The sequence below is a fragment of the Acinonyx jubatus genome, chromosome C2 (genome assembly GCF_027475565.1).
Source record: "Acinonyx jubatus isolate Ajub_Pintada_27869175 chromosome C2, VMU_Ajub_asm_v1.0, whole genome shotgun sequence".
NCBI classification, from domain to species: Eukaryota; Metazoa; Chordata; class Mammalia; order Carnivora; family Felidae; genus Acinonyx; species Acinonyx jubatus.
In genome coordinates, this window is record NC_069384.1 from 54,067,591 (window position 1) to 54,085,174 (window position 17,584).

The 17,584-nt window shown below is 35.3% G+C and overlaps 1 protein-coding gene across 6 annotated transcripts in view; it reads right to left on the reverse strand.

Annotated features, from left to right (window-relative positions):
- Positions 1-392: 392 nt before the first annotated feature.
- Positions 393-17,584, reverse strand: part of CD47 (CD47 molecule) — a 45,981-nt gene continuing 28,789 nt past the window's right edge. Inside the window, exons 4-12 of one of the 6 annotated variants that reach the window (XR_003426832.2) lie at positions 14,058-14,165; positions 12,571-12,663; positions 11,446-11,538; positions 10,539-10,631; positions 7,682-7,728; positions 4,578-4,609; positions 3,166-3,190; positions 2,522-2,554; positions 393-636 (exon numbers count right to left, since the gene is read on the reverse strand). Coding sequence is in view for 3 of the 6 variants with exons in the window: in XM_027077665.2 (XP_026933466.1) it covers positions 632-636; positions 2,522-2,554; positions 3,166-3,190; positions 4,578-4,609; positions 10,539-10,631; positions 11,446-11,538; positions 12,571-12,663; positions 14,058-14,165 (482 nt within the window). In the remaining 3 variants the exon portion in view is untranslated. The remainder of the gene's footprint in view (positions 637-2,521; positions 2,555-3,165; positions 3,191-4,577; positions 4,610-7,681; positions 7,729-10,538; positions 10,632-11,445; positions 11,539-12,570; positions 12,664-14,057; positions 14,166-17,584) is intronic. The other 5 variants (XR_003426833.2, XM_027077665.2, XR_003426834.2 and 2 more) reach the window with 5 other exon arrangements.

Genomic DNA, 17,584 nt, shown 5'->3' on the forward strand with positions numbered 1-17,584 from the left:
GTGAATGGCAACCCCCAAGAATGAAGACCATGGTCTCCTGCCGGAGATGTAGGTGGCATTCAAGATGTTCCCAACCAAACTCCTATCTGTACTTAAATTTGCTATTCCTTTGACCCAGACGTTCCAGAAACCTTACTCGGCTAACACCAGCCATAACTGCCAAAGTGGCTGTGAACCCGAGTCTGCTAAGGTTCTGTGGAAGCCACTGTTCTTCACAGATCTCTCTGGGAAACCAAGAGGTTAGCGTCACGTGATTCTCAACCTCGAACCAATTCAAACTGGTAAACTACAGTCAAGAGGCCCTAAGATCTGAAAGGCATCATTCTTGGAAATTAGCCACTCTACCCTTGCCCTTTACTGAATAAAAATAACAACAAAAAACTGGATCTCAATTGGGCACACAACACAGATAATAATTCTTTTATTAACTAAATTACAAATGCTTTGAATAAAAACTTAACTGTAACAATCATTTAAGGGTCAAAGATTTACTTTCTCCCACAGATGAGAACCAGTAATTTTTCTTGTTTTCTTCTCCTGAACAGTGAATCAAGGCCATGGTGCTTAAACACAATTGTATTCCTTTCATGTCTTACTACTTTCCAAATCAGAGTCCATCACTTCACTTCAGTTACTCTGGAAAATTGAAAAATGAACATATAATCATTATTCCTGTCCATTTTCTATGCACTAACAAGTTGATGAATTTTTAAAAATTAAAAGTTTCAGATATACAGCATCTAAAAATAAAGAAAAAGTGTTTAATCTTAGATTTACAAAGGTCACAGATGTAAACCGGGTAAATCATTAGCCTTTTTAGTTGTAGTAAGTAAAAGGCCAATGCCACATGAAAATAAAAATCAACAAAGTCTGATAATCTTAGTTGGCTGGGTTGGCTGAGAAGCCAAGAGATGTTGGTTTTTCAATGCAAAAGATATTGACCACAGAATAATATTCTATCACATTCACTTTAGACCTACATCATTCATTTGATGTAAGTGAAATAAACATGCGAGTAGGTGCAAGTGAAAGAGAAAAGGGGATTGTGGTCCTTAGAAAGACAGTCTGAAACTGACGAGGCAGACACACTGTGAGGGCCTGGAGCCCACCAGAAAGATTTAAAAAAAGGTTAAAAAAAAGAAAAAAACAAGAACAAATTCTGAACAGCTAAATATTAGCAAAATTAAGGGAATTTCAAAGATCATCATAGACTTTGTATGCTATGAACACACAAAAACTGCTGTATCTACTGACATGGTGGTTCCAAAAAAAGTCACATGAAATTAATAAAGGAAAATGCACTTGAGGTTCTTATACTAGTTTTCTGAAAACAGAGAAAAGGAGTTTCATTTCTTTATACAACTACAGAAGAATCACATGGCAGAAGAGAAAGAGCAAAGAAAGAAAAACAAAACAAAACAAGAGAATGTAAACATGGACGAACTATGCCACAATTCCAGGTACCAGTTCTTTTTTTGAATGTCACTTAGTTTATTCCTACCAACTGCAATTTTTTTTTTTTATTAGGAAGGTGGTGGTTGGTAAATAAAACAGACATTTTTGTAGTAAAGGCTGTGGCTACAACACAAACCTACAAAAATGGAATCGTTCTGTGATTCCTTGTTGAACACAGCCTAACCATTGTTTTAAACTGTGTCCACCAGTACACAATTGGTGTGGTTTTAATCTTATGCAAAAATTAATTGCACTCATGGGAATATAGCCTCTTGTGTTAAATGCTGCACTTTGCCACAGAGGTGAGGAGGTTAAAGCAGTAAAATAGCACACTATTTACATGATCAAGGAATGACTAAATATCAAAGGTATGAAGAAATGTTTGATAAGATAAAAACATACAGTTATTAAAATATTAACAGAATTGAAGTATCACAGCATCTTCAAGCAAAATCAAAATGAATACTCATAGCACTCAATATGTCCGACTTACTTATCTTTAAAAACTAGCAAATGTCTTTGAAATAATACAAAATAGAAGTGATTAGCCCAGAGTTCCAAAACAAGAAGCAAAAGCTGAGTGACTAAACATTTCTTTTTAAATCCTTTTTCAAATGGTTACAACTGAGTCCCTAGTTGGAAAAGCAGAGATATTAAGTCCCCATGAATTAAATGCAACAAATCACCAACACAAGCACAAAAGAAACCCTGTCAAGATGATAAAGATTTGTGCCAGATTGTCTATGTGTCTTCTAAAAATCATTTTTAAAAGTTACAGGCACCAGACATTGTAGCTGAAAAATGTTTTTAAAAAAGCAGTAATTTCTCTTTGCTACAAGCAGTAAGACTGGAAAGTCTGATTAGTGACACCCTACAGCTTTTATATCACTGGTTTTGCAACTTTTAAGAGTAGCTTTAAGTTTTATAAATCAAAAAATGTAGACCTTTATGATTTGACAGTGTCCCTTTTATATACAAAAAAAGCATACTTTAAAGAAGCCCTTTTATTTCTTTTCAATGTTCCTATTTTAATCAATCTATAATTGCAGGTGCATTTTACACTTACCATCATTCATCATTCCTTTTGATTCTTTAAATGCTAAGAATTAGTAACAAGCCAAGCAGTTAGTAAGGTTCAACAATTAGAAATCATTTCTAAATAAATACGCAGTAATATCATGCTAACTATTCCACAGCTATGAAGACAAATTAATTTTAAGTCTATTACTTTATTACAAAAGCATGTCTGTGGCTCCTATCCAGACTCTCAAAGGAAACAAAGTCAGTTGGGAACATAGATCTAGGTTTAGGGAGAAAGAAAGTGAGATGCTTGGGTCTCACTACATGATGACAGTCTGGATCTGAATTTGTAAATCAGAAACTGAAATTAATTGAGATTCTTTTCTACCGGCTAATATAAGGCAATGGTCTTCTTGCCTAAGTATTGCTTGGCCAGTGCAAGCAAGGACTGGAGAGATACTGAGGAGTGCGTTTTTCTTAGAGGTAAGAACATTACAATAGTAATACTCTTAATTATTATTTTAATTATTATATTAATTATTATAATCAAGAAAAGAGAGGTCAGGCAAGAAAAAAATGGGATTTTTTCCCCCAGGCATAGATGGAGCATTCTAACTGCTTTGGGGCCAGTTCAAATTATCATCTGGTAATGGATCAAGAAGAATATACAAGTTTGTAATAACCACATACCATTAAGGGGTTCCTCTACAGCTTTCTGGAAAATATTTAAAATATATTTACGTAAAAATAGAATTTATTTCATGTTCTTTTATACTAAAATTTATATATGCTAACATTTAAACTCTATAGTAAAGAGTGAATCCTATAGGCTAAAAACAAAGGCAATAAAAGTTAAGGAAACAAAGATTGCCAAGTTTACCTGATAGTTTAATAATAACTATTAATCTTTTAATATTTTTCTATGCAGAATTTCCCACCCACTCTGCCTCTTTCAGTTCAAGAAATTCAAACTTCTCAAAAAAAGTGCAAACATAAATAGCAACACAATAATAGATAATACAGTTAAACAAGGGGGGAGACAAAAACACAATCATTTTCAAATCATGCAAGTTGAACTCAGTAACAAGGAAAGAAAATGTGTTAAGATTTAAGGGTCCAATGGTTGGATTATCTCTAACAGAGGCACTTTAAACACTGCTGGCTGTTGGTGACCAATGTAGCTACAGCCCCAATCTTTTCAGAATAAACACCCGTGGAAAGATGCACCCTCAGGCCCTCCTTGCCTATCAGACATGTCTGTGGAAGCTTGTCAGACTCAGGAGTATATGTAATCTCCACTCCCTGCCACAGACAAGAGTCTCAATTTTGGCATTTCAGATAGAGCTACTATTATTCCTTCTAGGAAGGTGAGTACGGTATAGTCCTCTCCAGGTCTTCTTTCCATAAAATAGTTCTTGGGCCTGTCACATGATAATTCTCTACACGGGTTTTTTCACCTGCTCATTTATCTGGTTTATTTCCTAATTTGTTCCTTTTCTTGGAATTTTCTTAGATAGTTTTTAAGGTATCCAAGATAGAGTAAAAACTATAGTACAGTTTGGAGGAAGAAAAATGCTTCTAAAATGAGGGAAGAAGGGAAACGAATCATAATTCAGAACAGATATATTTCAGCAATATGTACATTTATTGCATAGATTATTATTTTTAATGAAATCAATTTCATACAAATCTCTTGCTCTCATTTTAAAAGCCTGAAGTAACATTTTTGTATACCTACATCAAATGGAGCCAATAGGTGAGGCAATATACTGGAATCAGCTTCCTTCAGCAGAGATAATAACCATTATTCTTACACAGAAACTTTCCAGTTCTGAGAAAGTGAGAAGTCACTTGAGAAATTATTAGCACAATGTTAAGGAATCACTGATTCTGTCCTACTGCAACTAAAATGACCAGATATATTTTAAAGTAAGTTGGATCTACTCATGCAAAAGTCATGAAATTACTTCAGTGTTCTCTTAATCTGATGGTATACACTGAACAGAGAGCAAAAGGCTTTAGTTTTTCCTATCTCAATTATCATTTCTCAGTCAAAACCATCAACTGATCATTCCAAATTCATTTAAGAAAGTTTAACTTACCCTAGGAGGTTGTATAGTCTTCTGATTGGAAGCTGATATAATTAAAAATTGAGAAAATAAATTTAATACGTTAAGGCAATATAATGTTTAATCTCAATGACTATTAATGGTTAATTTCAAATGATTTTATGCATTGATAGAATATAATGATCAAATGACCCACCTACATCAAATAATAAACCAATACATTTCTCTCATTTGTACAGGCTATACTTCTCCTAAATCAGCCATTTGTTAAACTTCTTGGTGAAAAATGCTGTCTATCATCTATTCATCCCCACTGTGGACTCTATACCCCTCCCCACTCAACCCAGCCAGAATGTGGACAGAAGGTGGCAATGACCAATCTTCACCTCTACTCCACTGCCTGCCCTTATTAGCTCACTGTTCTCATTCCTTGTGACCCAGTCTTCTCTTCTGCTTCCATCTTTCCAGTTTTCAATGCTCCAAATAGCTAACAAACTGAAAAAAAATATTCAGATCCCTCGGAGTTCAATGAATTCTCCCAGCAGTTAGTTTTAGCCACAATCAATCTCTTCTCCATGTACTCTTTCTCAGTTTTCCAAGTTACCCTTTGCACTGTTTCTGAGTGGACTGGTTAATGAAGGAATACAGGGCATGGAGAAAGAGAGAGGGGAAAAACATTTACTTCAGTTGCATAGGGAGAAAGAGAGAATTTTGTTACAAAAGCCAGGTGAGAAGGACCCAGCGCAGCGGAAGCCAGTCCTAAATCAGAGTCCTATATGTATGAAAGCATGAACCAGCAACATCCTGTGAACAGGCTGGTGGGAGGGTAATGCTATGGGATAGTCAATTACATTATCCTGTGGATTGGATGGAAGGCTGAATTTGCTTGTGAGCTACCGATGCAGGGCCCCAGAACCGCTCTAGTGTTCTGTGCTCTTTACTTACTACCATTCCTCCTCCACATTCACCCCTACCAAGCTTCCAAAGCTGATGGGCAATGGGAGTGAGACCCCACGCAAGGACAGCCAATGTAGAAACCAGCCAGAAGCCAAAAGGCTCTCTCAAACAGAGACCATGGTGACTAACTAGCCTGAAAAGTTTTTCTCTCCCACTGGGACCTGAAGAGGAGAAAGAGAAAGTAGACCAGAAAGTTGGTGATGGAAAGGAAGGTGACAAGGAGACAGAAAGCAAGCTGGGAGAGAAGCTCAAAGATTAGAGACAAACATAAGAGAAACTACCAAGGAGAAGACAAGAACAAAATATAAGATGAGGCCATAAAGGAGAGGATGAGCTCTTAGGGAAAGAACCAGAAAGGAACTCACAGTATAATCTGCAGATGGGCACTGACTAACTCTTGTTACTCAGAGGGCAACACGATGATTCAGTTTGTAGAGATGTATCAGAACTTTCTAATTCCTAAATGGCTTACTGTCTCAGCCCCTGTGAGGTCTGGTTATATCTCAATTCTCAAGAGATCCCCATCTCTGCTAGTGTCACGTGTGGCTTTAAACTAAATCTCCCTTACAGGAGGCACGGGGGCAGCGGTGTGGTCCTTGCAGCCAAACAAGGAAACCACTTTCTAAAGTAGTATGGAGTGAAATGGGTTGGGAATATGGGTGAATCATATTTAGCAGCCTCTCAAAAGAAGCCAAGCAGAATTATAGAACTTCATTAGGGATCATCACAGTAGTTACATATATATACAAATCACTTCAACTAAACCATGACTCTATGTTCTATCCAAGAAAAGAAAACTGAACAGCTGTGCAAATTTCTGACTGGTAGCGTGAAGGATCAGAGGTAAGATTTTAGAGCTATATTTTTGAAATCATAAATTTATTTATCAGGATTAACATTAAGAACTTCCAAGTAACTCCTTTTCTATCCTAATAATGTGTAAAGAATAGTTTCTGAGTTCCAATTCTCAGGTCCAGGGAACAACACATTTTGGCTAGACCATTCTGGAAAATAAGAGCTGGGATACCAGTCAGCTGTGCTCTCCCTAGTAGTAGTATAAAACCCAGAAGTGCAAAAGCTAATTTGAGTTTTCACTTAATTCTCTCCCACACACATATGACCGAGGTGACAAAATGGCTGTGGTTTATCTGTTCTTACCATGCCTAAGGCACTACACACATACATACATATGTGTATATGTGTGTGTGTGTGTGTGTATGTAGTCACATATATATGTAGTTTAAATACATATATTTATTTTTAAGCCACAAGCTTTAAGGATTCCATATGAGCCCCTTGCAAGGTTTCTTCCTGATTTGTTCTTCTCTCCCTGAAACATCTGATGACATGACACAAATATATTTCTACGTTTTGAATTTTCAGAAATATTTTTCCTACTGATAGCAGACCTACCTCTTCCTAACATCCTAACAGTGAACTATAAAATATCACTTATATATATTCATTCCATGTCATTCTAAAACAAGTGATATGTTGTGATAAATCTGGTTTTTGATTACTAGTAGGTTGATTTATAACAAAACATAATTATATGTCTTTATACTGAACTGGTAATGGCTTAAAAAAAAAGGAAAACAAAATGAACAAGTATGGACTCTTATAAATAATGGATATAAATGCCCCATATAATCAACAAGCCTAATTCTAGTGAGTTTAGTTAGCAGTATTTAATCTTCTATGTGATTCACATTATTCTTGTTTCCAACCCCAATTTCATTTTGTAAAACTTAAATACTTCCAGTAATAAAAAAAAAAAAATCCAACAGTTTCAAAAGACCATAAAAAGTGAAAGTTAAAATCTTACTTCTAAAGTAACAATTAAGGCTACAAATTTAAACTTGGAAATAATAAAAATAACAAAGTTAAAATTCTCATAGGGCCATTAACTTACTCTTAAAAAAGATAGCTTGGATTTTAACAACAACAAAATCTGAGAATTTTATTGCATTTAAGTCAAGACACATTCATTAAGCTTTTCCAAAACAGAGCACAATGAGTAAAATTTATTTTGGAAACACAATTACTTGCCTCCTGATAAAAATGCTAAAATTTGCAACCTTAATGTTACATATACTGATATTTACACACTCAGATTATATAAGAAAAACACACTAATTTTCCTATTCTACCACATTATCTAAAGAGCAACTTTCCTGTACCTTTTCTCTTCTTGCCCTTCAACTGACCGAAGGTGTGCCTCTGAATTCTGGCATTAGACAAGTTGATTTGGAAAGTTAATTTAGAATATTCTCAAAATGTCAATAAAATTGGACTAAATTCTTAACATATAAATATTTATATGCTAAACTATGATAAAGAAAAAATTGGGGGGAACTCTTTTAGGATTTTACTTTCACTTCGATTTTTCACATGAGAACAGTATGTGTGTTACTACACTGGTTTCCCAAGCTTCTTTGGGAGATAAGCTATGGAGAAGAGAGAGACAGGACCCCGGAAGTGGTAGCTAGACAATGCCTATTTCCACCTGAGTCGGCATTCCAGACCTGTTGGCAATTCTACTGAACATTATTCTTTGTTAGACATGGAAGGCATGGGGAGCAAGGCAGTAAAAGGGAGGATGATCCAGGGGTGCCTGGTGGCTCAGTCGGTTAAGTGTCTGACTTCAGATGAGGTCATGATCTCACAGTCCTTGAGTTCAAGCCCCATGTCCAGCTCTGTGCGGACAGCTCAGAGCCTGAAGCCTGCTTCAGATTCTGTGTCCCACTCTCTTTTTGTCCCTCCCCCACGCGCGTGCGGGCTCTCTCTCAAAACTAATAAGCAAACATTTAAAAAAAGGGAGGATGATCCAGACAATGAGGAATAAACAGAACAAAGAGCCATCAAAGACACCTAATACTACATCATGTTGTAGGAATATTGAGGAGAACATTGTATTCTCAAACATTCACACAGAGCAATGTAACTAGCAGTATCAACTTCAAGAACCACACAAATGGGGACTGGAATACTCAACAAAAATGGAATATGTATCAACATTCATAATGTGATGCTCATGACAGCTACTACCATTGGGCTGAGAGGTCTTCATTGTATTTTATGGACCTGTGAGTCATGAACTAAGAAAATTTCATTGAGGAAACAACTCTGATTTATGAGAACACATAAACCAAAGATAGGGAGATTTTAGTTAAGTATTTTGTTTATCTAACAAGCATTAACTAGATAGGGACAAAAGAATATGTAACAAAACTGAACTCAATGATCAGTCAGCAAAAGCTGAGGTTAAGAAACAAAGGTAAAGCTTCTTTGACAATATTATGTAAGCCATATGGAAAATTATTTGACTAATAATTCAAGGTTCATATAATTTTTGAAACACAGTAAAGTTCACCTAAAGCAGAACACTGATTTTTTTTTTTTTTACTCTATTATTTGGCAACTTTTGATTATTTTGACAAATTTTTAAGAGTCTGGTTTACTGTTTAAATAAAAAAAACAACTTTTTTAAAGGGATACTAATGTAAACCAATTGTAGGGAACATTTTTAGATCAAATCAGACAACATACTACCTAAAAGCATCTGCCTCTATGTATAAAAAATAAGAATTTATATAGACATGTTATTTGAAAATTGGCAGATTAAATATGAAATTCAAAAAAATTAGCTAATTCCAACTTAGTAACCATTTATTTTAAAGGTAGTAAAAACAACATGGAAGGATCCAGAGTGTATAATGCTAAGTGAAATAAGTCAGTGAGAGAAAGACAAACACCATATGATTTCACTGATATGTGGAATTTAAGAAACAAAAACAAAGGAAAAAAGAGACAACAAAAATAAGATTCTTAATTATACAGAACTGGTGGTTACCAGAGGGGAGGTGGGTGGAGGATGGGGGAAATAGGCAAAGGGAAGTAAAAAGCACACTCCTCATCATGAGCACTGAATAATGTATAGAACTCTTGAGTCATTAATATTGTGTACCTGAAACTAACATAACACTGTATGTTAATTATACTGGATTTTAAAAATTAATTAATTAATTAATTAATTAAAAGGTAGCAAAAGCCTAAATTTTAAAGCTCCATGTTTTTATTATATTCGTTTCGTTGCTGTTGTTGTTGTTTTGGGAGGTTTTATTTTATTTTATTGTATTGTATTTTTAATTTTATTGAAATCCAAGTTAGTTGACATATAGTGTGTTAGTGGTTTCAGGCATAGAATTTAATGATTCATCACTTACATATAACACCCAGTGCTCATCCCAACAGTGCCCTTCTTGGTACCCATCACCCATATAGCTCATCTCCCCTATTCCCCTTCCCTCCAGCAACCTTCAGTTTGTTCCCTATATTTAAGAGTCTCTTAAGTAAAAATATTTTAAAGTCAAGTAAAGTCAAAAGACACTGTTCTTTTAACAAAAGTGACAGATTTTGAATTTCAACCTGTCTACTTAGGGGAGCCAAGGTCTATAAACAATCTGCAAGAAGAGCAAGTAACAACTAGGTCTCTCATAGAAACAATGGGACAATTAAAAATCTTTTTCTATTAAAATGAATCTTTGCCCCACTTCAGGCTCTGTGCTGATAGCTTAGAGCCTGGAGCCTGTTTCAGATTCTGTGTCTCCCCCTCCCTCTGCCCCTCTCCTGCTCACACTCTGTCTCTTGTCTCTAAAAAAGTGGGTAAACGTTAAAAAAAAAAATAAAAATAAAAAAATAAAAAATAAAAAAATATAAAACAAATCCTCAATATTCTCTCCTTTTAGCTAGTATAGTTTATACATTCTAAAACATAAGCCATTTTTTAAAAAATAGTTTATAATCTAAAATTTTCATTAATTCATATTACTTCTACCCTCTTTCATTACCCCCAAATCATTCCAATTTTATTATTTAAGAAATACAGCTGCATTCATGATATATTCTCGTTTTTGGGAAAACTGATAAATTTCTTTAGTCAAACCGTAAGAGCCAATCAAAGCATTACATTCGTTATATTTCAATTATATAACTGAAATTCTCGGCACAGGCTAACAAAAAATAAGATTGACTTACCAACAAGTTTCATATAAACTAATCCAAGTAATTCTGCTAGAGCTATAATACCCAAACCTGAAATCAGAAGAGGGCCGTTCACTGGGGTGCACTCTGTAAAAACAAGTGAGATTTTACATTAAAAATCTACATGAAATAAGTTATCTTTTTAAAAGAACAAACAACAATAAATCAAGTTTTAAGGAGAGTAATTCTTTTTCTAATTATTAAGAAACAAAAACTACCTACATATATTCATCATTATTAACTCAGTGAAATGCCTCCAAATTATTAAAAGACAAAAGATTTTGTTTGCATAACATGTGCCTTATCACATCAAGACTAATAGAAAGTAGTGTGTAAAGCCTTAAGTTCCAACCAATTAGAGGCTGGTTATTTAAAAAATTCTCCCACAAATATAGGCACAGCAGTTTGGCTGCTAGAATAATCAGCCCACAAGCCATATACAGCCAATATTCTCATGGCAATATGGAAAGCACTATTCTCAGTGGGGAAAAAATGAGAGTTAAAAAAAGAAAGCTCACAAAGCCCACAACACCAAATGCTGGCAAGGATGTGGAGCAACAGGAACTCTCATTCATTGCTGGTGGGAATGCAAAATGGCACAGCCACTTTGTAAGATAGGTTGGCAATTCGTTACAAGCTAAATATGTTCTTAACATAACAACCCAGCAATCACACTCCTTGGTATTTACTTAAATGGAGTTGAAAACTTATGTCCACACAAAAACATGCACATGGATGTTTATAGTAGCTTTATTCTTAATCATCAAAAACTGAAAGCAGCAGGATGTCCTTCAATAGGGGAATGGATGAATGGATAAAGAAGGAGAGGAGGAAGAAGAGCTCTGTCCAAGAGAAATCTGTAGTAAGAAAAACTGGGATGAGAGAAGAACGTAACCCTTACCTGAGACACAGAGGCTTAGTCCAACCACAGAGAGCACATAGCCCAGTACCTGAAGGATCAATATGGCGATGGTGAAGGAAGACATCCAAACACCTGAAGAAAGAAAAAGTGGGTTGAGAGCATTTAAGAAGCAATCATACCGACTTGTATTTTGTGCAATCAAAAATAATATCCAGTGACCATAGACTGACTCTGGATTTCCTTATGAGATGCTTGATTCTTTCCCAATGATTTAAACTTTGCCTTTTCACACAAGTAGTCTGTTCCAGAGTCACACGTTCAGCAGTCTTTTATTTTCACAGTGAGCTGAGCTGGACTGGTGCTTTTTACCCCAAACCTTAGAACAATGCTGCTTTTACCACATTTGTGCATTTTACAGTATGAATGGCTATTATGCGTGACTTCACCACATGCACATAAAATTACTCTAGCAAAGAGAACCATTATGCAAAACATGCTGCTGTAAACATCATAACCTCTGTCTCGTGTGCCTAGATCTGTGATTTTATAACAAATTAATAACTTTCCAATGTACACCAAGCCAGAGATAAGCTCAAAGACCGAGTTAAATGTGCAAATAGGAAAAAACAGACGGTAATAATAACAAAAATATGTTAGTGATTGACTCCAAAAATGCAGTGAAGATTATACCAATTACAATTTGGATACTTGCATCATCTTTTAAAACTACAATGTTGAGATTTGTCAATAACTAAAAAAGATATATTTCTATTTGTAATTGATAACCCTAATTTGTAGAACTATTTTTTAAGACAGGCTTGGCAAAAGAAGAGAAAGGGCATGTTTAATGTCTACTTATAACTTGAAAAAACTAAAATAAAAATATGAAGATAATCATTAAGAAATTATATAACATAATTTTAAAAATCCACTGGCTAGCATCAAATATATATGAAAATTGCTTTTTATTAAATAATAGAATGCCCTGAAAACCTAAGCTAACCTTAAAATTAAGCCACACAGGAAAGTGTTACTAAGAACATAAGCCGACTTTTATTAAGTTGTGAAAAAAAGAAAAAAAGAAAATCATACAAGAAATATTTTAACCAAAAATGTTTTCAAAAAGAAAAAGGTAGACAAAATCATGCTATAATGTATACTTACCTATCATAAACACACAGTACTGAAGTAATATTAAAATCACTGTAGGAACCACAATTAAACCAAGTCCACAAGAATTCTTTGTTGAATATTCACCTGTTAATAAAAATAACATTAAAAATATTATCCTATGTACTTCCTACTTTACAGGAAGTTAAAGTACTCAAAGTTACTAAGTGTATTAATCTCAATACTACTCTTACAAACTGCAAAAGGTTCAAAAATATATTTCTCCCAAAACTTCACACAAAACAACTATTTTTTAATTTTATTTTTTAATGTTTTATTTATTTTTGAGATAGAGAGAGACAGAGCGTGAGCAGGGGAGGGGCAGAGAGAGAGACAGAGACACAGAATCCAAAGCAGGCTCCAGGCTCTGAGCTGTCAGCACAGAGCCCAATGTGGGGCTTGAACTCACAAAACGTGAGATCATGACCTGAGCCGAAGTCAGACGCTCAACCAACTGAGCCACCCAGGTGCCCCACAACTATTTTTTTATTAAGACCAAACTTAAAACATCTACTAAATGTCAACATCTAAGTCTCAACATGTGGAAACCTTGACTTGGCTTTGCCTCAACTACCCACAGAATTCCAGTGAGAAACTTGGGAGTCCCTCTTACTATTCCCTTTACTTGCGGTGTTCAATCTGTCCCAAAGTCAAAACAGTTGTTCTTTCAAGTTATCTTCTCAACTCTTCTCGTCCTCCCGGTGTCCTAACTCCAGAGGCAAACAGAGCTGCCAAATTTATGTTCCTAAACAGTACACTGTACTGTATCTAGCTCCAAAGCAATGACAGATCTCTCCAGTCTGCACTGTGGGTCCCAGGTCATATCTGCCATCTTTCCATGTGCTGCACTCCCTTTCTTCCCCCTTCCACTCCCATCTTCCAAAAACAAGTGGTTTCAGATAGAATTGTTTCCTACACCCATCCCCACTTCCAGGTCTTGGCAAATGAAGTCTGCCTCTGCAGTGGGGTGAATGATGGCCCTAAAGATACATCCACCTCCAAATCCCTGGAGCCTGTGAATATTAACTTCTATGGCAAAAGAATATTACATTATATAGCAAAGGATGATTCAGTTAAGGATCCTGAAAGGAGGAGTTTATCCTGAATTATCCAGGTGGGCCCTAAATGTAATGACAAGTGTCTCTGTAAGACAGGCAGAGAGAGATTTGACAAAGACACTACTGCGGCAACAATGGAAATTATGGTGCCATAGGCCAAGGAGCTACAGAGTGCCAGCAAACATCAGAAGCTAGAAGAGGCAAAGAATGGTTTCTCCCCAAGAGCCTCAGGAGGGATTATGGTGTTGAGGACATCTTTAGTTCAGCTTTATGGCCTCCAGAACTGTGAGAAAATTTCTACACTTTTAAGACACCCCCTTTGTGGTAATGTGTTACAACAGCCCCATGAGCCCCCGCCACCCCACTGCCCCCAGGTCCTCATTTCCATCAATCCTGCCTCACTCATATAACTGTGTATCTTACCTGGGACAAAAAGAATGGCTCCAACAATGACAGCTATAGTGAGCACTAGTCCACCAACAAATAAAAGAATGGTTTTCTCCTTCATGAGACTGGATTTATATTTAAGCGCTTAAAAAAAAAAAAACACAAAGAATTACATGAACCCAATCACAAAAAGTAAAGCCATTTCTGTAACATATGAAATGCAGAGATAAACTGTAACTTACTGTAACTGAATAATCTTTGAGGAACAACTCCTTCCTATCATGTGAAGCTACCTCAAATCTTTTTCATAAGTCATTATCTAAATTATTGTCATGGCAGTATAAATATGGGTACTAAATTTAAAGGTGATGCTTTATTCCCCTATATTTAAAGAATGAAGGTATATACATCAGGCTTTCTAAATTAAGGCATTATTAACATTTTGGGCCAGATAACTCTGCTCTGTGTATTATACAATGTTTAGTATCCCTGGCTTCTACACACTCTATGCCATGAATGGCCCCCCAGTTGTGTCAATCAGAAATGTCTCCAGACATCGTCAAATGTCTCCTGAGGAACAAAACTGCCTCAGGTTTACAACTGATATACATACACTGATGAGAAATAACTGGCTACTTAGTAAAATATAAAATTAGGAAAGCATTTAGAATTCTAGATTGTTTTGAAAAAGTAGAATAAACACTAGACACATCAGACCCTTTTGGTATCCTGAGGGTAAAACGTGTTTACATTATTCAATTAAAATAATTGTATAAAAATAAACTACAAATACTCAATAGCACTCATCATATGTGTTCCTGTTTTTGGTGCTAGCTCTATTGTCAAGTATCTAATACCGTCCTTGAAAGAATATAATGGATAAGCCTAAAAATATTAGAGTTGCCCCCTGAAGCAACACAGGTGTTGGGAGCACTGACCTCCCTCACCATCTGCAGTCCAAAATCCAAGTATAAAACTTTTGACTCCCCCAAAACTTCACCACTAATAGCCTATTGTTGACTAGAAGCCTCACTAATAACATAAACAGGCGATTAATACATATTTTGTATGTTAGGTGTATCATGTCCTGAATTATAAGAAAGTAAGCTACAGAAAAGGAAATATTAAGAAAATCATAAGGATGGGAATATATATATATATATATAGCATTGGACCATAAAAAATCCACATATAAGTGGACCCACAGAGTTCAAACCCATGTTGTTCAAGAGTTAACTGTATTTCTTTTGCTATACATTCACCTTTTGGGTTCTGTTTTGGCTAATATTAATTTTTCACCAAGAAAGTTGTTAAAGTAACCTAAAAGGAGGCTGAGTAGCAGAGTGTATGACAGAAATTCTGCTGTGTTTCATACACACAATATTTTCCATGCCATTAATCAATGGGTGACTGAACTGAGGTGAAGATTTTTTAAATGTTATATTTAGCATTTAATCTGCTTCAACTAAAATGACAAACTATAAATACATATATTTATACATTATTATAAATATCTTTATTTATAATTAAATATAATTTTAAAAACAACAAATAAACCCTTAAATGACCATAACAAAATCTATGTATAAGGTATTATAACCTAGGATTCCATTATAATCTATGGTTAAGATGTTAAGATACAATGCAGGCACCTGAAGATTTTTTAACTCCCTACCTATTTTAGGTTGTAATCATACTTTAGATTGTAACCTCAACTTTATTCTCTTCAGGGGGATATGGAAGGCTAAGCAATAGCCAGTCCTGAAGCTGAGTAATCAAATCCACGTTCTTCAGAAAAGAGAATCAATATGGCAAGTTACCCAAGATTTCATTTGACTCATCCAGCCTTGAAACTTACGTGACTATGATTCAATCATGTTCCTGACTTATTACGGGCACCAGTGTTCACATCTTCCCTATTTTCTAGGCTCAAACACTGTTTAGGATGAAATTCCATGTATAGGTCACAAAAGGCACAAATATGGTTTAAAAAAAGAAAACTTTCTCTAGACATATGTCAGATTTCTGATTTAATCCCATGCATACTGTTATCTAAATAGAGCCTGAAAGTTCTGCAAAAGGGTTATAAAATAGAAGTTGTGTTTCAAACGTACCTCACAATCAATCAAACATTTATGAGACTCTGGTTTAATTCAACACATAAAAGAGTTACTAAGATCACGTAGCAAGAATTCACCTCGGAGTACAGTACAAATTCATGCAAAGAGGCAGACATATCATTCTTAACAAAAATAAGAGTGTGAACCTCATATAAAATTCCACCTTTTCAGACTCAGAAGAGCTTTCGGAGAAAAATAATGCCAACAATAGTCACAAAAATAAACCACCACTTTTCAAACCTTTGCATATAAATGCACTACATGTTCCAGATAGCTGTTGTTCCTGTTAATTAGTTCAACTACTACTTATTTTCAAGGATACTATCTTCTTCCTTAAATTAAGTAGCCATTTCTATCAAAAATATCAGTGGAGTCTACTTATGTAACCACAGGCAATGAAGGAGTTCATCTCTATATACCTTTAGTGAACCTATAAAAACAAATTCTTTTGACTCATTTTCTTGCTCACGATGGTGCCTATGCAGGTCCTACAGCAAGTATGGAGAAAGCACCTTGTTGCTAAGTCAGCTGTCAAAGTTTTCAGTGTAGCTAAAAAGTCAGGAATCTGATATAGATGTCAGAGAACCCAATAATCTCAAGGATCTTTTATTGGTGATATTTTCTGGCCCTTTATTAAGTATAATTACTCTTATTTATCAAACCTATAAAAACTTTAAATGTATCAAAGAAAATAAATTCAAGTAATTTCCCACTTAGCATTAAGATAAAAATGATACAATGTGCCTTTTTTTGTAATTCAAATCTAACAGACTTTATTTTCTTTTAATATTCTGACAATTTTGTTTCAAATTTTTATTTCAACTTGTTAGCCAATAGTTAATACTGGTTTCAAAAGTAGAATTTAGTTATTCTTCACTTACAACACCTAATGCTCACCACAAGTACCCTCCTTAATGCCCCCTTGCCCATTTATAGCCCATCCCCCTGCCCACCTCCCTCCACCAATCCTCAGTTTGTTCTCTACAGTAAAGAGTCTCTTATGGCTTGTTTCCCTCTTTTTTTCCCTTCCCACGTGCTGTTTTGTTTTTTAAATCCCACATACAAGTAAAATCATATGGTATTTGTCTTTCTCTGATGACTTTCACTTAGTGTAATACACTCTAGCTCCATCCACATTCTTGTAAATGGCAAGATTTCATTCCTTTTGATGGCTGAGTAATATTCCAGTGTGTGTGTGTGTGTCTGTGTGTATCCCACATCTTCTTTATACATTCATTGGTCAATGGACATTTGGGCTCTTTCCATAGTTTGGCGATTGTTGATAGTGTTTCTATAAACACTGGGGTGCAAGTGTCCCTTTGAATCTGTATTTTTGTATCCTTTGGTTAAATATCTAATAGGGCAATTGCTGGGCTGTAGGGTAGTTCTATCTTTAACTTTCTGAGGAAACTCCATACTGTTTTCCAGAGTGGCTGCACCAGT